Consider the following 22,422-nt stretch of genomic DNA (forward strand, 5'->3'; position numbering starts at 1 on the left):
ATGCACCACGACGATCTGTACTTTGTTAGTTGGATCTGATTAGCAAAGTTGTTCTACACGCTCTGGAGCACAGGTAAACCAGGGATGATCAATATGTCAATGCCCTGCTCTATGGGGCTTAGCTAATAAAGCATGATAACGATTTTAGAGAAAACCTCAGCCCTGTAATTGGATCATATATATCCTAACAGCCAACTGTTTCAGTGCATGTAGTTATTGAGAGTGGGAAACTTTATCAGTATCCGGAGCGATAGGCTACGTACAAATTAAGCGTGCGTGCTTGTGTAGCATCTTCTATAAATAGGACACAGCCGGAGCGTATATTCTCATCGATCTGATTAAGCTTGCTAGCTAGCTCGATAAGTACTGATTATTGGCAATGGCTTCCAAGTCTCTACTTCCGCTCGGTGTTGTACTGGCTTGTCTCCTGCTTCTCTCCGCACATGCTAGAGATCTCACTGATGCTAAAGGTCTCTCTCTCTCTCTGAGGACTCCTCAGTTCCATAATTCTTGTCGAAATATTACATGTATCTAGATATTTTTTAGGAATAGATACATCCATTTTTAGGCAAATTTGAGACAAGAATTATGAAACGGAGGGAGTAGAACATAATGTACTTATTAGTTAGCAAATTGGCCTGGATAAAGTAGACACAAAAAAGTTACTGTAACATTTTTCAAGTGAGCATACTGGAACCTAAATGATATTTCTTATATGCTCACAGAATCTGATGAGAAGAATGTGAAACCTGGGGCGGGCATCAAGAACGAGAAGTGGGGAGGTGGAAGCAAAAATAGCGGAGGATATGGAAACAACGGCGGAGGATACGGAAATGATGGTGGAGGATATGGAAACAACGGTGGAGGTGGAGGATATGGTAACAACGGTGGAGGATATGGAAACAATGGTGGAGGAAACAATGGTGGAGGATATGGAAACAAGGGTGGAGGATACGGAAATAATGGTGGAGGTTACGGACACAATGGTGGTGGGTATGGGCCTGGTTACGGTGGCGGAGGCTATGGTCCTGGATATGGTGGTGGCGGTTACAATAATCCTGGCTACGGGGGTGGCAACAATGGTGGGTATGGCAGCGGTTCTGGCAGTGGATACGGTAGCGGCAACGGGTACGGCGGGGGTGGAGGTTATGGAGGAGGATCCGGTGGTAATGGCGGTGGTTATCCTGGAGGTGGATATGGTGGAAGAGGTCAGCATGGTGGTTGAAACTAAGGAAGCACCTAAATATGCGTATATGTGTTAAATAAGCTGGCAATATGTGGTGATGTTGGATGCGCTAGGATATATAATATGGTCCTCATGCTCCCATGTAATAGCAAAGTCCATAAAAGTGAAATCAATTGACCAAGCTAGCATCGTGTGGTTAAAACCTAATATGTTGTACTTTTTATACATTGTGCCACATTGTATAATGACATAAACAAATAATTGTGTGGTTTGTTTTTTTCTTATTAAAAGTTGGTTAAGTTATAGTCTTATAGAAATTTTATTATTTTCCACGCGTTGTCGTTGAGGGAAAATACATGAATTAACTGGTGTCAGGGGACAATACCAGAGTTAGGGGCTTTGTCATGTTCCTCTCTTTTATTTCTGCGAGGAGTAATAGACTTTTAGCTTCTTGTCACTTGTACCGCGCTGCTAGCTCGCAGAGTTGGGATTGTTTAGCAAAACATCTTCAAACTTGTAGGCATTTGTCGTGGACGTAGCTCTTGGTGCTATGATACTCTGCGACGGTCTTAACCCTTGGATTAGAGGCGTTAGCGCTTGGAGCTAGTACTTTTGGCACAAGCTTCTAAACTTTAGGCACTTTCCCGCGATCACAACCCTTGGAGCTCTTGGAGCTATGATACTTTTGCAGTGGCTTTAAACCTTGGGCACCTTGTCGCGATGATATCCCTTGGGACCACGGCACTTTGCAACGATGTTTGCCATGGATTCACATTTTTAGCTCTTGGAACAGGAGTTTTTTAGCGATGTAAATCTTGCCATCACCCCATTATACACGCTCTAATGGCCTAAGTAACCAACTTACCAAACTTCGATTAGAAACCTACTTACCCAAATTTCGTAAAAGTGAGATGGAGAACAGAGAGAAAGGGGTGCCAAGACCCATGCATCACACAAAATCAAGTACATAAAGAAGAGAGTACATCTAAATGTGAAGCGAAGAGTGAAAGAGAAGAAATGTGTCAGCACAACCTATCCAGAAACAAAAGGTTAGAGAGGGGGGAAAATAGAGACAAAACAGATAAGCTCTCGAGACATCACTTCACATTATTCACAAGGCATGCTAAGCTACGTTTGGTGTGGCACGTAACAGAACGAAGGATGACCCTCGCCACCCGTGAATATCAATCAGTTCACGCGACAACCTCTGCTTTGCTTCGCGCAAAAAACCATTTCGTCCTCGCTGCCGAGAGAAGCGCACGAACGGCAACAGAACAAGCGAACGCCGCAATGCAGGCCTTCCTCTGCACCAACGCCGCCGGTCTCCCCCTCCAACGCCGCTGCACATCATCCCCGTACACCGTCGCTCCCACCGCGCGTACCTCCCTCCGCCACCGCAGCAGCCTTCCAGCTCGAGGTCTCGTCGGCGACGACGATCATCTGTTTTACCGGCTGAATGCATCAAACCCTGACATGAGAACTGTTCTGTTGTTTCGTGTTCTGTTGTTGTGTGCTTGTGCAGGGCTGCGCTGCACTGGCTGGGATTTTCCTAACCCGTTGTTCGTGGGCGTTACTGTGGAGAAGACTGTGACCGTGCCGTTCGCGTCGCTCGAACAGAGCTTGGTGCCGGTGGACAGCGCCGGTGACGAGGCGCTTGCCAGCAAGGTGACGTTTTTTTGTTTTGCACGCAGCTTGTTTGTTGTATTGCGTCCGAGGTATTACTGTCTGACTGTCAAATAAAATTATCAACCAAGTATGGAAGGATCAGCGCATGAAGCCATTCATGGCATCTATAGAGGAGCTATTTTGCTGTCAACTCTACGTCACATGGAGAATCAATACTTATCCTAACTTTGTGGATGCTCTTAGAAAAGATTAACTGTTATATGTCCTAAAATTAGTAAGTTGTCAACAGTTCAACACCTTAACAGGTTCTTTATAAATATTTTTTAGAGAATGAAGTTCTTTATAAAAATCTTATTTTCTAATTAAGATTCGAGGATTTAGAGTTAATCATGCGCTGATCCTTGATCCTTTGGCACAGATTACATATTGAAAGACTGGCAGTAGTTAAGAAATGGGCATTTACCTTCTGTAACATTTTTTAGGGGTACCTTCTGTATTTGTTCTTCTATATGTCCAAAACTCCCAATTTGTTATGAGGTTGGCAAAATTTCTTCTAGAAGTTGCTAAAAAAACTTCTAGAACAGAAGTTAGATGCAGAAAACTCTGGTTCTAATACTGTTGTTAAGTTCTGTTTTGTGATACCCAGAACTGAAAATGCTCTAAGCATCATCAATCAGCATGCACATATAGATATAATTTCAGTAGGGACCTTCCCTACTGTATTTTGCATCAAAAAAATATAGATATAATTTGGCTGATGATCTTATTGGCTTAATATTCCCATGATTCTTCATGTATTTCAACTCAATTTAAACATATTCTTGTTTGTTTCTGGAACTCACAAGTGTGCGAAATTATCACTCTTTTCTTTGTTTTTCCATTGCGAGTTCACAGAAAGCTGATTTTTTGTTCGGCCATATAATTTGCAGAAAGAACTTAATATTGGTTGTTTTAGTTTATTTCCAACTATATGTGGTTGGTTTCTGATTATTAATGGATTCTTCTTTGCTGTTTTGATTTTACAGTTCGGCTTCAAGGAGATATCTGCATATGTCATGTATGGCTCTGGTGCTTTCTTTGCTGGGTGGATTTTATCTGCTGTTGTTTCAGCAATTGATTCCGTTCCCCTGGTCTGTATTTATTGAATCTTTAGCTAGGTAAATGTAAAATTCATTCTACCATCATAGAACTTTCTAACTGATTGCAATCCTTTCGTCAGCTCCCAAAGATACTGGAAATTGTAGGCCTGGGATACGCAATTTGGTTCAGCATACGGTATCTTATTTTCAAGGTGCGTCTCTATTTGCTTTGCTAAAATTGTTAATCGTGCGCTCTACTATGTTGAACGTTCATAACCATGTATTTACACTCGCAGGAAAACAGAGATGAATTGCTTCTCAAAGTTGGTGATCTCAAAAGGAGGGTTATTGGATCTGGTGATGAGTAATGTGTATGCATATGGCTGCAATTTGGCTTCAGTGTCATGTTTTCTCTGTAACAAATACACTAGTGTCTGGCATCTCAATCATGTTAAAACTTGTGAGTTTAAATTACACTAGGTGTGTACGCCCGCGTTGCCGCGCGGCTGTCCCATCAATCGGAACATAGTTGTTGCTGAATTTATCGTAGAATTATTTTTCTTGACTTTTTACTGAGGAAGAAATGGTGATGTGGCATTAGTTGGACGGGGTATTTGCGTATGAAAGTTGCCAGCATTATTTATGTATGGAATGGTTTTTCCGGGAGTATATATTTAATTACCTGATATAGCTAGATCCCCGGACTCGGAATGTACCAGGATCAACATGAGATCAACTATTCAGAACTTCCTTTTCCATCGAACATAACTGTACTTGAGAACCTGCTAGAGTCCTTTCAAGACAATCCTATGTAAACACTACACAAAATACGGACGATGCTTGAGTAATTTTATTATGTCATGTACAACAGCAAAGTGTTTTTACGCACAGCAGAGACCATACATGTTACAAAAAACAAGGGCCAACGAATAGAACCAGAACTCTAACTCCAGTGACATGGCATTGCCATCAAATCCACCTCTCTACAGTATTAACAAAACTGAAGGGAAAAAGGAACACCAGCTGAAACCTAACGTGCAGTGAAATAACTGAAACATGCCTATTGCTGATTAAATCATCTGGCCCGTAAGCTATTTATTGTTTGGTTCCAAAACAGAGCAAACCTTGTTGGGCCATGTCTTTCAGATTTAACTATGTTCTGGAAAAAAAATCATTTGAGAAAAAAACGATGGGCCATGTCTTTCAGATTTAACTATGTTCTGTGGCAAAAATATCATTGCAGAAGAAACAACAAGGAAGAAAGGCAAGTAATCACCTTCAAGGTAAATGGAATCCCCACTAAATGGAGTATAACTTGTCAAAAGGAAAATGAATCTTGAGGGTAAAAAGTGGAATTTAGTCTAAAAATTTACATGAACAACTTTCACCTTAAGCAAATCCCCTCCCCCCCCCCTCAAAAAAAAGTAAGGCAACGTTTCCCTTTTCTCTTGGAATTGCATTTGACAATCTTAGCTGAACAGAACCATTAGAAATTGTCACAGGGTCGGATCCAGTGCCACTCATTTCTTCCCATCTCTAGCCTTATTCTTGTTCTTGGTGTCCAGCCTAGGCAACCCGGTCTTCTCCTCCAGCACATGCCGGCACCTGCTAGACCGCTCAATCCAAGATTGAAACATCGTGGATCCAATCAGAAATCATGAAAAAACAAAACACACCTCTCGTAGCGTTGCTCCAGCCAAACAACGAGCGACCTGTGCAGAGAAGAAACGCCACCTCTAGCAGTGTTTGGCAACGAGAACCTCAAACGACGAGCGACCTGCACACAGAAGAAACACATCCTCAATTCCTCAAACCACCAACAGCAACTCGCGGGCAGCAACATCGAAAAATCACCAGAGAAAACGTACCTGCAACTGCGACGGAGCAGCAACACCCTAGATTCAGAAATCAACAAATCCGGCGGATGCTAAAACGCACCAAGAGCAACCGCCGCAGCCGAGCGAAACCCTAAACGAAGCCGGCTGCCACGAGCCCCAGCGAACAAAGAAGAAAGGCCAAGCAGCGCGGAAGAAAAAGAGCAGGGGCCCCGACAGGGAATAGCCAAGAAGGAACAAAGATGCGCAGAGCTTCGGGCGATGGCGACGACGCCCGGTGGCGCCCTATATATTGACGGCGTGGAAGGCACCAGAACGACAATCACCGACTCGAGCACGCCAGCGCACAGGCTCTGGAACTCTCTAAAAACGCCAGCGCACCAGGCCTAACATGCGTCGCCGGCGTCGGTACGCATGCGCACTTCGCCGGAAGCCACGCCGCCGACTAACCCAAAATCGGATCGCCCAGCAAAACTACAGTATCCGGCGGTGACAATCTGGTTGTGATTATATTATGCTATAGTAACCGTGACCGTGACGTGCAAGTCCGAAGAACTCTTCGGCTTTAAGTTTGTAGAGTTATGTCACTAGACTTATGGGTTGAATAAAAACCTTGTGTTACTAAAAGTAAAATGTAATGTGTGCATGTTTGGTTTTTCAGTCCAGACATGACTAAAAAGCATGTCCGGAAGTGCCTTCACGTGTAAACGGAAGAAGAGCATTTGAGGTTGCTAAAAAGACCAAAAGCTGAACGAGAAGAAAAAATAAAGGGCCGTAATCATCTAGCGTTTATATAATGTTTGGTTTAGGCCGCTGGTTCGGGCGTGCCACTCAGCCACTGTCCTGATCGGCGTGCGCTTCCGCCGTGAAACCCTTCATACGCTGCTGCTGCAACAGAAAGGCTCCTTCCGGCCTCCACTGTTGGCCATGAAACCGCCGCCGGCGTCCGCCAAAGCCCCGCTCCCGTGGATCTCCCCTCTCCTGTACCGCAGCCCCACCCGCGCCGCGCCCTCGCCGCCACCTCCACCCCCTTCGCCGCCCTCCTCCCCGTCGCCGCGGTACGTCGACCACCCCGACCTCGCCCGCCTCATCGCCTCCTCCGACTCCGGGCAGCGCGCGCTCGACCTCTTCAACGCCGCCGCGGGGCAGCGCGGGTTCTCGCACACCGCCGCCACCTTCTCCGCGCTCCTCATCCGCCTCGCGCGCGCCCGCCTCCCGTCCGCCGCCGCGGCCATCCTCCGCCGCGCCGCCTCCATGCCCTGCCGGTTCCTCGAGCCGCACTTCCTGCCGCTCCTCCGCCTCCTCCCCCCGGACCACGCCCTCGCGCTCCTCCGCTTCCTGCCGTCGCTCCTCCGCCGGCGCCGCGTCTCGCACAAGGCCCTCGCCGTCTGCCTCGACCGCCTCGTCTCCTCCCGCTGCCCCGACGTCCTCTCCGATCTCATAGCCGACCTGCGTGACCCCCGGAACAAATACCTGCCCACTCCCAATACCTGCGTCTATAACATACTCATCAAGCACTACGTCAAGAATGGTGATTCGGAGACTGCCTTCAGAGTGCTCGATGAAATGCGTGAGTACACTTGCGGAGATGTGAGGCCAAACCTGGTCACCTATTCAACCTTGATAGGTGGGCTCTGTCGTGCTGGTAAGATGAAGGAAGCTTTTGAACTGTTTGAGGAGATGATTGAGAAAGACCACATCGTGCCAGACCAGCTGACATACAATGTGATCATCAACGGATTTTGCCGGCTGGGGCAGGTGGATAAGGCACGGACGATCTTTGGATTTATGAGGAAGAATGAATGTGAGCCAAACGCTTTCAACTATGCCACACTGATGAATGGACACTCGAGGAAAGGCGAACTGGAGAATTTAAGGATGGTGTTTGAGGAGATGAAGAGTGCTGGGGTGGAGCCAGACGCTGTCAGCTACACGGCACTGATTGGGTGCCTTTGTAGACATGGGAGTGTCGATGAGGGTATCGATCTTGTGCGGGAGATGAGGGAGAAAGGATGTAAGGCTGATGTTGTCACCTATAATCTGCTGATTGAAGGGCTGTGCAAAGATAAGCGGATGGTGGAAGCGATGGACTTGCTCAGGAGCTTGCCACTGGAAGGAGTTCAGTTGAACGTCGCGAGCTATCGGATTGTGATGAATAGTCTATGCTCATGTGGAGATATGGAGAAGGCCGTTGGCTTGCTGGGACTGATGCTTGGACGAGGATTTTTACCACACTATGCTGCCTCAAACGACCTGTTGATTGGTCTTTGTGGTGTTGGGCGAGTGGCAGATGCCACAGTCGCATTGTATGGATTAGCCAGCGTTGGCTTCAAGCCAGATACTAGTTGTTGGGGAAAGCTGGTCGAGGCTGTGTGCCGGGACAGAAAACTTAGGAGATCTGTTGAGCTTCTAGATGTCTTGATCACCGAGGGATGAGCAACTGAACTCAGCATAGTATAGGTTACTTTGGCTGATTTTTCGACCGAAAGGGGATGCCAATCAGGTGAAGGACGCTCAACAATGGATTGATGACACATTGAAGAAATCACTTCCAACATAAGATGATCAGGCATGAGCAGATGACAAACGAGGGGCATGTGATCTGCAACAGAACACTGTTTGCAAAAAAAATTCAACAAGGCCGGTGACCTGAGCCAATTTGCAATAGAATCCATCAATCCACCACCACTGGAGGTGGGCATGGAGCATTGATTACTTCAATGTATTGGTGGCTAAAATGCGTCATCACTGGCTGAGGAAACTGAAGGTGGAGTAACCATGTGAAAGAGAGGTCCTCATTTCCCTTTGGTGGTGTGTCTTCTACTCTCTTGGCGATTTTAGATGGCTTACTGCTCACCAATGGTCATATCACGGCAATCAATTTAGCGAATTGCATCTGTTGTCTCTCACTCCATCATTCTTTTGCTGTCATTCTGTGCATTCATCAGTTATATTTAGGATGTTAGCATCCACGATTCAATCTCTAATTTTGCAGTGGTTTGCTTCAGGACACCTGTTTTTATAAAACTCTGAAATTATTACTTGTCCATTTAGGTTTGAAGGGTGATGTGGTTCTAGCAGCGAGGTGGTTCGGGCGCCCGGGTGGTTCCGACTTCTGAGCTACTGAAGTAGGCTGGGCTGTTGAAAAGTTGGAATGCAAAGTCCTTTTAAATTTACAGTCACGGAGAGAAACAAAGTTTTCTTGTAGAAGGTCCCAATGAAACCTCTTTGTAAGGAAGCTCCCAGGGAAACTTAATTATGATGGATAAAAGAAGTGTTGTCTTGAATAACTGCCTAATATAGTTAAGTTCGGAAGTGAAATTTCATCAGATTGACCATGAAAGGCTTCAAGGCTATTGACTGTTCTGTTTAAACCAGGAGAGCATAACACAGAAGCTACTCAGAGACCCTCATTTCTCATTACATCCTCCCTTGATTTCTAACAACACACGGTACACATAAATAGTACTACAGCAGTACTCGGCACGAATACACCACGTACACGACACATATATAAATATAACAAATGATTAACTTACAAGCAACAAAGCTTAAAATGATTTGATTTGAGCCAGAAGAAGAAGGAGAAGGCATGCAGAGGATGAAGACGGCGAACCACCGGCTGATCGAGGAACGGCTGAGGAAGCGCGAGGTACGGACGGGTCAGTCGCGGCAGGCGGAGCTCTTGGGCTTGACGACGAACTTCATCTGGCCGGCGGTGCAGTGGAGCCCGGCGCGCTCCCCGCAGACGAAGTAGTGGGGCTTGCGCTTCTTGAGGACGAACTCGTAGCCCGACCCGGCGCCCTGCATCACCCCGGCCACCAGCTTGGCCGCCTTGAGGTTGCACGACTGGTACTCCGCCAGGCTCCGCATCAGGTACACGCTGTGCGCGTGCGTCGTCGCGTTCGGCGGGTCGTACGTGAACACTGCATCCCAAACACATTTTAGCTTCTCTTTTTTTTCTTTCAAATTTGCAGTTTGTAGACGCCTTTTCAAGTGCTTTCAAAAGGCCACCCACTCAACTCAACTGAACTGAAGTACTGAACTGAATAACGTACCGAGGCTGTCGTTCTGGAAGAAGGGGCCCTTCCGGATGACCCAGTCCGTGTAGTTGTACCCCCACGTCCACCGGGCCGCATCGCCGACGACGAACCGCTCCGCCCGGCAAGCCTCCGGGACGACCACCAGCAGCAGCAAGAGCACTGCCACGGCCGTCGTTGCTCCACCCTTCGCCTCCATCTCCCAATTTACCTCAAACAAACAAACAAACAAACAATGGATCCGCACTTAGCTGCTGAGAGTGCTTACAATTGGATGCTTTTGCTTCGGTTTTGTTTGGTTTGGTTTGGTTTGTGAATGAGGTGCGGTCGCACGGGTATAAATAGGAGCCGGGATAGGCACGGGCCGGGGGCGTGATGATGTCGCAAAGTTGACTTATAATAATCACAGCGCAGAGCCGAGCCGAGGTCGATCGAGAGAGAAGGAAGGACCTGGAAGGCTGGAAAGAACTGTAATACTGTAGTAGTAACAGGGCATGACAAGAACTTGATGGGTTCTCTCTCTGGGGTCGTTGTTTAAAGTTTTGGTTCACACGATTAAAGCGGCATGCACTTGAGCTCGCGTTATTTGGGGTTGGTCGTCGTAACCTTGGGTGCGCCATTAGCGAGCGTGCTTAGTGGCCGGACGTGTGTGTGTTTCGGGGTTGGTGGGCATCAGTGCTGTGGAATTTAGCGGCAATAGTGATACGGGGTAGCATCTACCGTTGTGGTAACTTTAATAATTTGCCGGCTCTGGTCACTTCTACGTCGCCGCTGATGTGTTTCCATAGTGCAGGGTCATTACCGTAGCCCAAGATTACTGCTCAGGATTAGGGGGGCAACAGCCATGATTACCGTACGTAGTAGAGGATAATTAAGAGTGGCTCGAGATGATTAAGTGAGTGTTGTGATTGGTCTGGTCGACGTACGTACATCAGCACGTACGTACGTGCGTGCTTCATGATCGCGTCATGCTGAGAGTTGCTTCGAGCGAGAGAGTGCTTAATCTGTAAATTAACTGGAGCCTTGATTGCCGTATTGGTTGAGCACTTGACCATCATGCTTAAATTAAGGGGAAAATTAATTTATGGGGAACTTTTCTCGTGTTCCATGACCACCGTCAAAGTTCAGACGACCTATCCCTTGCGACCCACTACACGTAAGGCCCGCCTGGGTGGTCCAGACGGCGCGAAATCGTTGCCGTCCAAGCACTATCCGACGACCGTTCGTCAACTTGCTGGGATTGGTTAATACTGTCGCGCGGGAGATCGGTCGGTCGCTTACCTTTGAAATCGCTGATATGTTTCCGGTACGTTTAAGCTTTGGGATTCAGACATTCAGTCACAGAAGACGTATGAGCAATGCGTGCGCCTCATGCGTGCACGTTCCAGCAATTGCTATTTGCAGGCCGGGAGAGGCAAAGCATGCTTGTGGATTGCGCCGTGAAACCTGCTTAATTAAACGCATCAGCATTATCGAAGGAAAAAAAATACCATGCGACAACCCGACCTTCACGCAAATTAACCTACAGTACAAGTTTTTTAAAAAAATTCTATAAAAAACGGAAAAGCGTTAGATCTATCATGGGGGGTATAGCTCCTTTTTTGTGAACAGGATCACCAATCTATTAATAATCATGAAGAACAATACACGGAGCACTTGAACTGAGCATAACTCAGGTGGTCTGGTTCCCCAGGTTCAAGTCATAGACTTGGCCTGGATGCTCACATTTCGTGTATTTATTTCAAGATTTAACTGACGCTATTCTTTCAGTGTTAGGTGACGTACCCGCCAACATGGAGGCACATGCGGTGACTTCATCAATCTATCAAGATCTGTCGGCTCGGTCTCACGGAGGTGCTCATAAGGGTAGTGTGTGTGCACGTGTGTTCATTGGGATGAGTGTACGCGCGTCTTGTCAACATTGTGTAATGTGTTTCTAAAAAAAACACATGCATAGAGCAATAAAAGTGATAAAGAATACATACAAGTCTTTGGACCAACAACAACCACTGGAACGAGCTGAAGGCGGTCACCGTCCTTGCCCCTCAATCACCGGAAGCGGGCAGAGTTTGCCAAAAGAGGGCTTGTGTTAATACACGATGGAGTAGTCGCCGTGCTAAGGCCCCAAAGAACCACTACACTGGAGCAGCTACCGTTGCAAAAAATGAGAACCATATATTGGAGGAGCCAGATCTGAAGACACTAACAAACACGAACACCAATGAAACCCAAGGAACTCGTCAGAAACCCAAAACGCTGATCGGATCACAAGGGATTCGCCGAACGCACCCTCCGCTGGAGTGAGGGCAGGAGGGACCTTATTCTGGCTGCAAAATGTCGCCGCCTCATCTCCATCTTAAAGAAGACAGTGAAAAATCCTAAAAAAAATGAGATGTCCTTCGGCCGGGGAGCGTCCTGGATCCGCCACACCTCCATACGTGGCCAAGGATCCGGACAGATCGGCGCCAGCGCCAGCAGAGGGAAAAAGCTGGGATCAACCGCCGCTGCCGCCGGCCTGCCGGTGAGCCTGAGAAACGATCGCGTGGGAGACCTAACCGAACCGGTAGGTTTGTTGAGGGGAGTATAGCCCAACGGGGGGCAACAACATATTTTTTCAAACATATATATGCAGAAGATATATGTTCTTAGTCTTTTGGGAAAAAAAATCAAGATAAGCATTTGCCATGTATAAAGAACACAACCGTTTGTTGGAATCATGCACGGCACTTCACGACGCCATATTGATACGACGAGCGTGTGCTATACGTTCTCGTATGATTGTATTACTGTAGATGGATCTCGACTGAACCTGCGTGTGGGGAGTGCAGCAAAGCATGCGTGCATCATGAGTTTTTCTATAATGAGGCATATTTCTCGACCGAGTCTACAATCCACAAGTTCTTTCTTATTGGCATGTGAGGTAGGTTCACGCTACATTGCCCGCTACCATGCACGTGACCACATTTCGGTGGCGAAATACGTACCTTGGAAGACAAGACTGGATGAGCGGCTTAATAATCGTATGTAATCCATAATGGAATGGATATTGGCTCTTTCCGGAGCGGTCATTTTGAAAAAAAATTTAGAACCGATTACATGCATATATATATATGCACATACCACCATAAGCAAAGAGCGGCAGCGATTCCGGTGAAATTGAATGTTGATACTGCGTTTAATGTTGATTCTGGTGATGGAGAGTCGGGTGCTATTCTGCGCAATGATCGCGGCTTCTTTATTGTGGTTTCTAATTGCAAGTTCGCTTATGTCGAAGACGCTGTTACAGCTGAAACTCTTGCCTTTCGGGATGGCCTGAATCTTGCATAATTAGCGCGGTGTAACCGGCTAGTGGTAAATTCAGATTGCATGGAGGTCACTAACACGATGCTTCGAGGGGTTTTAATCTTAGCCTGGCTGCATTAATTTATGGTGATTGTTTTTTAGCTTCTCTTAAATTTGTTGGGTTGTGTTTGAGAATTGTCCTAGGGAAGCTAACAAGGCTGCTCATGTTTTAGCTAGTCACGAATGAGTTCTTGGTTAATGTTTGGCACGATGACTCTTCAGATTTTATCTAGGATGTAATCACAAACGGTTCTTGGTTAATGTTTGTCATAACTCTCCGCATTTTATCTTGGATGTAACCACAAACGATGTAAAGTATGTCACGCTGGCTTTCCCTTTAAAAAAAAGCAAAGAGCGGCGGTGACAACGGCCAATGCGTGGGCAAGAGCGGCGGCTACTGGCCGAGCGATGTGCAGGGGGAGAAGTAGTGAGGGCGACGAGGAGCAAGGGTCGGGCTGTTGTGTCTGGTCGAGGCTAAATCGTGGCTTAAAGTCAGATCCATGCTGTATACACCTAGGTATCTCAGTTTCTATCAAAATATGCCAGATTTGCATTGACAATTTTTGAAAGTGCAAAGTTACCGTGGTGTTTCTCGAATAGGCCGATTCAGCAATGAGATATCAAATTGACCCAGAACTCCCAAGATGAAAATTATCCCAAGGATATTGTATCCATGCTTGTTTGAAATGTGAACTATAGTATATTCTGAAATGTGAATTGTAGTAATTAGAAGATGCATATTCGAAATGTGAATTATAGTTGTTTTTCTTGTGAGGATAGAAACATTTACTAGAAATATGAGCTAATGGAAGTTTAACTCCCACGGGAACACTCAAAACCTTAACTTCTCGCAATTCGATTGATTCATTTCTTTTGAACACGTGGAGACAGGAAAATAAAAACAAATTAACTCCACCCCTTTTTGCTTTTCAGAAAAGATTAACTAATCTAAGCCTTCTATAACGTAAAGCAAGGCACGAATGGATAATGTATCACACGCCGCAAGGCATCAATGGAGAATGAGTGAAGGCTTCGCACAACCTGGCTCAGGTGCAGGAGGGGCCCCTTCCCTTCTACCACACTACGAACTAACAGCAAAACCTTGCTCTCAGGTGCATGAGGGCCCTTTCCTTCTACAAACACTACGAACAAAAACATAAATTGCGATATAAGCTGAGACAAAGACGAGCAGAGGTTGTTCTCTGCCACGCCACGATCCCTTACGCAAGCAAACCCAGTAACATGCCAAACCGCTGGTCTGTGACCGAGAAACATGCGCCAGGTGAAAACGCCACCGAGAAAGAAAATTATGTCAAAAGCATTGGACCTGAAAGAGTTTGGCAGCATGCGGATGTGGCAGACAAAAGGGACTTGGACAGCTGACACAAAAGCGAAGCAAGCAAACGATGCACAAAAGGTACCAATTGTCAGGCTTGACCACAATGAGTCTAAAACAAGAGGACATGTCTATTTGGCATGCATGCCCTTCCTGCGACGTCTGAAAAATTGCAGTGCTCAGTTCAATGTCTCAGGTTTTCTCCCTCCGACAGCATGGAGACCCACGGCTACCTCTGTAATAAAACAAAAACAAAAGCTCTCCTTCCCCCCACTATTTTTTCATGTATTTTGATTGGTGGTCTGCCTCTTTGCTAGACAGTCTCCCTTGTTATACCTGCAACATAAATCACCTAATTATTATTTTCAAGGCGTAAGAGCAGGAAACTATGCCATTGAAGAGCAGAAAGTTGAGTTCTATGGTATAAAGACCTTTTCTGCGGACAGTTCCAGTATGTATCCCAGGTTACGCTACCAAAAAGGTTCCGCCGGGGGAAGAAACTACAGATCAATTGTTCTACAAGAAAACAAATGACCATTAGCACCTGCGCGCCTCCTCTGTACTGAAAGTTCAACAAATAAAAAGGCACTTGAAAATTACTTCGTTGTTGTTCTCGTCTGATTTTCCAGAGGGTTGGAACATCCTAGAAAATGCCTTCCGCTCCTTATCTCTTCTGTTGGCAATCTGTAAAGGAGTTTACAACAATGAACATTTACCCAGAGCCAAGGTTCACAACGAAATCAAGACTGACCTTCTTCTTTGCAGCAGCCAGCTCTCGTTTAATTCCTCCTGCAGGTTGTCGAAACAAATTTATTAGATACTCATTGGCTAGGAGATGGATTGACAATGGAGAGGAAAGAGGCACACCATCATTCGGCTCCAACTCCAACGCATGCTGGAAGCTCTCCACTGCTGCATCGATGTCATTAAGTGCTATGTGTGCCTGCAGAGCACATTTACGAGATTGGCATTAGTATATTACTGTTTCTGGATGTGATACATGTATAAAAGGCAAAGAATATATTTTTCAGCTCGATTACAAATACTTTAGATATCAATACTGATATCCAAGAAAGAGTTTAGAAACAAATAATAGCACATACAACAATAGTAGTTTGCAATAGACTCAGAAACGCTACAAGTATTATGGCAGCTATCTTTCGTTGTGTTTTTAGCATTACAAAATAAAATAAATATATACTCCCTGCGTTTCTTTATATCTGTACATGCAGTCCTCAGATTATCTGTACATTTGGACTCCCAAAGCCTAATTAATCATCCAATGTTTAGCCATGCTTACTCTTCCTAGGCAAACAATTTTAAAGTTGTCATCCTATTGGATGAGACAAGGTGGAGTGAAGGAGAGAGTGGAGGATGATTGAATGAATGATGCAATTACTTGTGTGCAGAATGTGAGGAAAGAGGCCAAGCAACAACTTGTCCCTCTTGCTTATTTTGTCTACAAAAAGATGAATGTACAGATATAAGTGTTATTAGTCATAATCACTTCTGTACCATGATGTTATTCGTCATAATCACTTCTGTGCTATGAAAAATTAACGTCCGAGTATTGAAAATGAGTAAATTAAGGTCCCCTGATAAGTTCAGTTGTAGTTCAGGATTTACAAGAGATATACATTTGGACCTTATAACGAAGAATAATTCAAAATGCGCACCATGCACGATAGCTGCCCATCACTAACTAAGAGCTATGGCAAATACGGAGCTATCACGCTTATAGTATGCAAAACAGTGATACAAAAAAGCTACAGCACCACTATAGCTAGCTACTTAGAACATTGCTCAGATCCAAATGTTGAAGCAAAACCTTAATACATTTATGGTGATGGTCCGTTGCCATGTTGGGACAGATTTTTCTGAACAGAAATAAAGAGAATATATGACCCTTCCACTGTACATGGCAATCATCTCAAGGTTTTGTGATATGCCATTATATCAATATGACAAGGGAAAAAATAGTTAAGCACTTTAAACAAGATAAACACTTGGAAATATGAAAATGGAAAATATACCATTCAAGCAAATGAACCACTCCGTGTGTGTGCAATTAATGATAATATAAGATTGAAAACAGTTTGAGAGAATGTGGGAAAGAAAACCATACATGCTTTTGCAAACAAAGTATAATTTGGAGAAAAAACATAATTAAGAACTTAGAGCCATTACATACAGAAGGTCAATACCAACCTGTCCTTGTCGAAAAAAGGCCTTAGCATTTCCCTCTGTTTCACGGAGTGCAAAATCCGCATCCAACAAAGCACCCTTCAAATCTCCCAACTTCATTTTGCATGCCTGAAGAAACAATGTCAGTTTCCGGAAAGCAGTGCTTGCAATGCTGAGATTGAATAGTATCGTTCATTAATCCCAAGAGTAGCACTTAATAGGTTTTGAGACGATAATAAATCATGATTATCATATGTGGCCGAGTTGGCAAACAAAAAATAGTACAATGATATCATAAACCGTGTATATGAGTTGTGTAACATGCAGAAGGAAATAACATTGGGTACTGACAAAGTAGATGGGTTCTGTTCTGAATATATTGACTGACAGTGATGATTGAAACTAAAGAGGAGATTCTAGTTCTATGACAGTGTATGCACATGGAACTCAGCTACAAATGCTCATCAGCTTTACAGTTGACTCCATATAGGAAAAATGAAGAGGAGCACAAGGCAACCCAGAGCTGTGCAACAGATAATCAGAGACAAGAAAAATGTAGCCTTCTATCTAACCTATGGACCTTTCTAAGAGTTTGCTAGTTGCTACAAGTCAGCAACCACATGGCGAAGTGGTGTGGCAGAGTTAGTCAATGAACTAATACCAGGTTTACTTCGATAAAATAATAGCAGATATGAATCCAGCAAATAAGTATTTAAACTGGAAAAGGTATCTTACAGAGCTATTTGTGAGTATTATAGATTTGGTCTTCCGCAGTGCTGAACTCTTCTCTGCATATCAAGACATGCCCATGATACAATTGTCATCTGACAGGTTTATGATATATATGTGCATTGTGCAATGTGACAGAGCCAACAAAAATTACGATTTACCTTCGTCTATCTCTTCTTTCTCCCAGCAAACATCCAAGTAGCGCAGAGCTTTCCTGTACTTTCTCAGGGCTGTCTTGTAATCCTGTTTCTGTAGAGAGTAGAAGCACTAGCTTTAGCTTCAGGGAACCATATAGGGAAATACTCCCCCTATCCTGATATACAAGGTCGACATGGAATTTTATGCCAAACTTTGACCAGGGTTATTGTGATGCAAAGATGATATTATACACATGCCAAATATTATTTTTCTAATAGCTGGTCAATGTTTGGCATAAGAAGGAAGGAATACAGCATTACATAAATCTACAAAACTAGATCAGCTCAGAACTCTAATAATGAATAATTGATCCATAAGACAAACACAAGAATCGTGAATAATGCGCTTATGCCACAGGATATGCATGTTGAACAAATTCAAAGAGCAACCATCCACCCAAATGGCCAATCAGCGGATTCAAAATGGGTACCACTCTCAAGGAATAGGAACCCACATCTCGGCTGTGGCAAGACAGATGTAGTTGCAACACTATCCCGGACAAGATAATTGACTGAACTCAAATTACAAACCTTGGCTACTCCAATGATCCTTGGATTATGAGTTCTTTTCTGTGTCTAAGATAAGTTAGCACCGAGAATCACTGAAACCAATGAACTCTATTCCTCTATCAAGAAACATGCTCTCTAGCTTAGTTGGGTTTTCAAGGAGACCAGGAGACCACTGAAATACCACCTTACCACAAAATACTAATTTAAACAAAAAAGATGGAGCTTAGCTTAGAGAAAAGTACCTTAAAGTTATCATTCCCAAAAGTCTTAGCAGCCTCCACAGCATTAATCCACCATGAAACCTCTAAAGGCTTCTCATCGAGGTCATTTGGCCAGTCAGGATACATGTCACCATCCTTGAAAAAGTTTACAACTCCATCATCAGCACCTTCAGGAAGTTCCCCGCAATCAGCAATTTCAGCATCGGCAGTAGGACGGTCAGCATCTCCAACAGGAATGTGCTCACATGAGCGAACCACCCCCATTCCCTTTATTACTCTCCCAAAGACTACATGTTTCCCATCTAAATGAGGTGTTCGGGTGGTAGTGATGAAAAATTGAGATCCATTTGTGTTCGGACCCGAATTAGCCATAGATAATATTCCTTTCCTCTCATGCTTTAAAACAAAATTCTCATCCTCAAACTTCAGACCATAAATTGACTCCCCTCCTGTTCCATCACCAGCAGTAAAATCTCCACCTTGTACCATAAAACCTTTGATAACACGATGAAAGTATGATCCCTGTAAAAATAGCAATTAGCACAGTTCTGTTAAGCGTTTACTGTGGAAAACTGGTAGTGAATCAGTGCAGCATACGCAACTGCATCAAGACATCGAACTTTCACCATGGTATTTTTTGCTCGGAAACAGAAATTACTAAACAACGAGTTCTCAACATGAAAGAAACACTGATCAACTCTCATCCTGTACTTGTGGTATCTGCGTCTATGAGGAAAAAAAAAAGAAGAATTGCCAATTATCTTCAGAAGTTAAGATGGTGAGCAGCTCGGTCCAATTGTAATCACAAAAAACACTACCACTCATTATAATGGAAAAGTAAAGAGTAAACAATTGGTACGAGTCCCCACCAATGAAACACAAAACTACCCATTATGCACATTGGGATCCGTATCCACACACACACACGACAGAGCTTCCAACAGGTGAGCAAAAAGAAAGTAGTCAGTACCACTGCACTTATGCACTCCTCAGTCCTCATGCATCACTGTTCTCATTGCCTCATTGGCATGGTTTCACTAAGGTTGATCAGCTCATCAGCGAAGCAAAGCAAATCTAGATAGAGTGATGATTGATGGCTTCTGTTTCTTCCCAAAGGTAATAAGAATATATCTTTAATGGAGCCAAAATCCTCCAGAATTCCCACAAGCATACACCCACCATATGTCTCGTAGGTTTTAATTGAAAAATAAAGCGGTTCAGTCGTTTGCATTAACCTGCCAATGGAATATGATGTCACAGAAATACCACGAAAAATTGGTATTCCATACTATGCCAGGTAGCACACTAGCACTATAGTTCCTCGTGTGTATAAGAACATCGTTGTGATTTAATCACAAGACCATGTCGGGCAAACTGCATCGTACGGCTGATAGTTTATCGCTACATATTCCTACAGGTAACACATATGTTTAGTGATACTGTAGCAGCGCAAAGGAGATGCATGTGTCTTATTCCCAGTTCCCTCGAGCATGTGACAGAGCATAAAAGCTAGCGCGAGAAGATACTTGATAGGATAATATGTGCATGGTGCAGTTTCATAATGAAGTCAAAAGGGATGGGCCCTTATTAACAGTAGCAGAACTTGTGTTAGCAGTGCATAGAATCCACTGCACATCCAAGGACACGATTTGACATCACAGCTACTACTTCTGAATAGTAATAAGTTAAAACAAAGAAAAGAGCACTGGTTAGAACGTAGAATCTTAAAACATCAAGGCAGGTATATACTGAAGATTGAAGAATATCCAGACATATAACAAAAGGAGACGATATCATACAAAGACAGATTCCAATTTTAATAAGGATTAAGGAGGTAAAATCCTTTTGAGGGGGTTGCTGTACAGGAAAGAAGAGACAATACAGGACTACATCAAACACAATATTTCAGATTCCAGGGTTCAGAAATTAGCGCGAAAACCCCAGAATAATCGGTCAATCACATCAGAAACAACGCCTTTCGCTCAAAAAGCTTAACCAATCCCACCAAAACACAGACGTTCCTACCCTAAGCAGAGCAATGATTATGTGAACTACTCCCAAATCGCTCAAACGCTTCTCGCTCAACCAGACCAAATTACAGTTTCCAACACCCAAATGCCTCAGCAACAGCACCGAAGGAACCAAATCAGACAGGGGCGCAAGGGAGCAGCCAAAATCTCTATGCGCTCCAATCAATCGGTACTAACCTTATAGTGGAGCGGCTTGCCGGACGAGGCGCCGACGCCCTTCTCCCCGGTGCAGAGCGCGCGGAAGTTCTCTGCCGTCCGCGGCACCACAGAGGCGTAGAGCTCTATCACGATCCTCCCCTCCATCTCGCCTCCGATTGTGACGTCCATGAAGCACCTCGGGTTTTTCGCCTCCGCCGCCGCCGCAGCCGGTGCCACGCCCCCGCCGCCGCCCTCCATTGCGCCCGCCGGAGATGGCCTGGAGATCGAACCCTAGCCCGGGGTGGAGCTTCGCGAGGCGAGCTGGAAGTGGAAACGGCGGTGGACTGGAGGTGGTACTCGTCGGTTTCCTCGGGAGGCTAACGGCAAGAACCGCGTCGTGTTTGACGGTAGGTCGGGGAGTGGGGTAAAAGTCCTTTGGTCTCAAGAGTTTTACGGTGGGTGGTTTTATCGTGTCGTCGCTCATAGAGATGGATCTGATTAGCGGGACCGGTGGAAACCCTAGGTTTTGGTTGTCGTGGGATAAGAGCATATCCTTATTTCCTCTGTCATGATAGTCCGACACGGCCCAATATACGAAAAGCGTTTATTTGTTATGTTATCAATGAGCTGTGAGAAGTGAAACAAAATAAAGGTAGGATCTCCTTGACATACTCACAATGAAGACAAGTCGCCTCTTGTGTATCGGGTGATCGAGAAAGATGACATAAGATCATGCAACAAAACCACCGGTGGATGTTGAAGAATGTTTGACGAAGTTTCACTTCGGCAATAACCAAACTCAAGGGCTTTCGACTAAGGAGAGCACGGAGTGCACCAGCAACCTCGTCGACTAACAAGGACAAGGGAGGCACAAGGATTACCCAGGTTCGGGGCCCTCAAGGAGGTAACACCCCTACGTCCTACTTTGATGTTTTGTATTGATCAAGGCTACAAGGAAGCTCTGAGGCTGTGGTGCGCAGATGGGATCTGGCGTGTGTGTAGAGGATGGCCCTTCCCGATCTCCCCTCCTAGCCTTATATACAGGCGGCTAGGTCTCGGGCGTGATAATCGGGATGGTTACAATCAGATCAGTACATTCTGATATAGCGAGATTACGTTCCTTACCGCATTCCAAGGGACTTAACCTGTGTATACTTAATGGGCATTCGTGTGGACTCCCTGTTAGGCTGTACCAGGTATACGAATGTTGAGGACCTCAGGTATACGAATGTTGAGGACCTGAACGATCATTCCCTCGTCAATGTTGTTATCAAAGAAGGAGGACAAGTGCGTAATTAATATTTTACTAGCACAATGCTTTTATGTTGCTACTACGGACAGAGAAAAATACGTACCCTACATAATAAATAGTATATTATATTATCTTAGATCATATAATCTATGTTTGTTCTCACTTCAGTGTTTGTACCTAATGAACAAGTGATGGGTTTGAAGACATGACGGACTGTCGTCACCAATTCAGTATTTTATTTGAGTACAAATATATCAAATAGTTCGTTTTGTTTGGGTATGTGATTGATAGGAAACTAGAAAAAAAATGCTATATAAAATCATAATAAACCCGCCTCAGAGTGTATGGAGAAATAACCCTTGTAACTCACTCAATAGATTAGTGAACTCCAATCGATGATCAAGGTGAAGTGAACTAGTCAGTAGAACATTCAGGTTAGAAAAGCAGTCTGCCATGTCTTGCAGCGATGGATTTGAAAGGGTAGTTGCTACGGACATGGGTAGTAGTTGAGTGTGTTGCAGTTATGGTGGATTGACAAATACGGTGGTAGAGAGTGTGCTACACATGAGGAGGGTACTTGATAAGCTTGTGAAAAGAGTGAGCAAAGAAAGATGGAGGAGAATAGAAGGAAGAAGAGGTATGTTGGGCCACGTATATGGGTCGGTTAACTAAGCCACAAGGAGGCTTGTCTTATTTTCACATGCTAACTATTCACTC

At 44.7% G+C, this 22,422-nt stretch overlaps 5 protein-coding genes and 1 long non-coding RNA gene across 9 annotated transcripts; 3 read left to right on the plus strand and 3 right to left on the minus strand.

Moving 5' to 3' along the window:
- Positions 1 to 308: 308 nt before the first annotated feature.
- LOC100845670 (glycine-rich protein HC1) lies at positions 309 to 1,476 on the plus strand. Its single transcript, XM_003564039.4, has 2 exons — positions 309 to 470; positions 726 to 1,476. The coding sequence occupies exons 1-2, from the start codon at positions 380 to 382 to the stop codon at positions 1,223 to 1,225; spliced, it is 591 nt and encodes a 196-aa protein (XP_003564087.1). The 5' UTR covers positions 309 to 379; the 3' UTR covers positions 1,226 to 1,476.
- Positions 1,477 to 1,876: 400 nt separating this feature from the next.
- LOC100845976 (protein CURVATURE THYLAKOID 1A, chloroplastic) lies at positions 1,877 to 4,560 on the plus strand. The gene is made up of 5 exons (XM_003564040.4): positions 1,877 to 2,603; positions 2,709 to 2,851; positions 3,838 to 3,942; positions 4,032 to 4,103; positions 4,188 to 4,560. Exons 1-5 carry the CDS (start codon positions 2,204 to 2,206, stop codon positions 4,257 to 4,259), a joined length of 792 nt encoding a protein of 263 aa, XP_003564088.3. The 5' UTR covers positions 1,877 to 2,203; the 3' UTR covers positions 4,260 to 4,560.
- Positions 4,561 to 5,151: 591 nt separating this feature from the next.
- LOC112269756 lies at positions 5,152 to 6,287 on the minus strand. Its single transcript, XR_002961723.1, has 2 exons — positions 5,760 to 6,287; positions 5,152 to 5,668 (listed from the first exon to the last, which is right to left on the minus strand). It is a non-coding gene; the product is annotated as an uncharacterized LOC112269756 (long non-coding RNA).
- A 258-nt stretch (positions 6,288 to 6,545) lies between these two features.
- LOC100846280 (pentatricopeptide repeat-containing protein At5g18475) lies at positions 6,546 to 9,041 on the plus strand. Of its 4 annotated transcripts, none has more exons than XM_010229551.3 (2): positions 6,546 to 8,537; positions 8,781 to 9,041. In XM_010229551.3, exon 1 carries the CDS (start codon positions 6,654 to 6,656, stop codon positions 8,160 to 8,162), a length of 1,509 nt encoding a protein of 502 aa, XP_010227853.1. In that variant the 5' UTR covers positions 6,546 to 6,653; the 3' UTR covers positions 8,163 to 8,537; positions 8,781 to 9,041. The 4 variants fall into 4 exon arrangements, with proteins under 4 accessions (XP_010227853.1, XP_010227854.1, XP_014752386.1 ...); XM_010229552.3 differs by having other exon boundaries at positions 6,546 to 8,517; XM_014896900.2 differs by having other exon boundaries at positions 6,546 to 8,506.
- Positions 9,042 to 9,072: 31 nt separating this feature from the next.
- Positions 9,073 to 10,109, minus strand: LOC100846584 (blue copper protein). Its single transcript, XM_003564042.4, has 2 exons — positions 9,785 to 10,109; positions 9,073 to 9,652 (listed from the first exon to the last, which is right to left on the minus strand). The coding sequence occupies exons 1-2, from the start codon at positions 9,963 to 9,965 to the stop codon at positions 9,390 to 9,392; spliced, it is 444 nt and encodes a 147-aa protein (XP_003564090.1). The 5' UTR covers positions 9,966 to 10,109; the 3' UTR covers positions 9,073 to 9,389.
- Positions 10,110 to 14,475: 4,366 nt separating this feature from the next.
- LOC100846893 (peptidyl-prolyl cis-trans isomerase CYP40) lies at positions 14,476 to 20,898 on the minus strand. Its single transcript, XM_003564043.4, has 10 exons — positions 20,493 to 20,898; positions 18,307 to 18,807; positions 17,519 to 17,606; positions 17,364 to 17,416; positions 16,653 to 16,757; positions 15,312 to 15,387; positions 15,196 to 15,233; positions 15,045 to 15,128; positions 14,876 to 14,960; positions 14,476 to 14,780 (listed from the first exon to the last, which is right to left on the minus strand). The coding sequence occupies exons 1-9, from the start codon at positions 20,709 to 20,711 to the stop codon at positions 14,952 to 14,954; spliced, it is 1,173 nt and encodes a 390-aa protein (XP_003564091.1). The 5' UTR covers positions 20,712 to 20,898; the 3' UTR covers positions 14,476 to 14,780; positions 14,876 to 14,951.
- Positions 20,899 to 22,422: the final 1,524 nt, after the last annotated feature.

The sequence above is a fragment of the Brachypodium distachyon genome, chromosome 1 (genome assembly GCF_000005505.3).
Source record: "Brachypodium distachyon strain Bd21 chromosome 1, Brachypodium_distachyon_v3.0, whole genome shotgun sequence".
NCBI classification, from domain to species: Eukaryota; Viridiplantae; Streptophyta; class Magnoliopsida; order Poales; family Poaceae; genus Brachypodium; species Brachypodium distachyon.

Coding starts and splice junctions, on each gene's coding strand:
- LOC100846584 (XM_003564042.4), bottom strand. CDS start 9,965: ATGGAGGCGAAGGGTGGAGCAACGACGGCCGTGGCAGTGCTCTTGCTG. Junction 9,653..9,784: donor CTTCCAGAACGACAGCCTCG/GTACGTTATTCA, acceptor TTTGGGATGCAG/TGTTCACGTACGACCCGCCG.
- LOC100845976 (XM_003564040.4), top strand. CDS start 2,204: ATGTGTCAGCACAACCTATCCAGAAACAAAAGGTTAGAGAGGGGGGAA. Junction 2,604..2,708: donor CAGCAGCCTTCCAGCTCGAG/GTCTCGTCGGCG, acceptor GTGCTTGTGCAG/GGCTGCGCTGCACTGGCTGG. Junction 2,852..3,837: donor ACGAGGCGCTTGCCAGCAAG/GTGACGTTTTTT, acceptor TTGATTTTACAG/TTCGGCTTCAAGGAGATATC.
- LOC100846280 (XM_010229551.3), top strand. CDS start 6,654: ATGAAACCGCCGCCGGCGTCCGCCAAAGCCCCGCTCCCGTGGATCTCC.
- LOC100845670 (XM_003564039.4), top strand. CDS start 380: ATGGCTTCCAAGTCTCTACTTCCGCTCGGTGTTGTACTGGCTTGTCTC. Junction 471..725: donor AGATCTCACTGATGCTAAAG/GTCTCTCTCTCT, acceptor ATATGCTCACAG/AATCTGATGAGAAGAATGTG.
- LOC100846893 (XM_003564043.4), bottom strand. CDS start 20,711: ATGGAGGGCGGCGGCGGGGGCGTGGCACCGGCTGCGGCGGCGGCGGAG. Junction 17,417..17,518: donor GAAAGAAGAGATAGACGAAG/GTAAATCGTAAT, acceptor CTTGATATGCAG/AGAAGAGTTCAGCACTGCGG. Junction 15,388..16,652: donor CCTTTTTTCGACAAGGACAG/GTTGGTATTGAC, acceptor TGTGCTCTGCAG/GCACACATAGCACTTAATGA.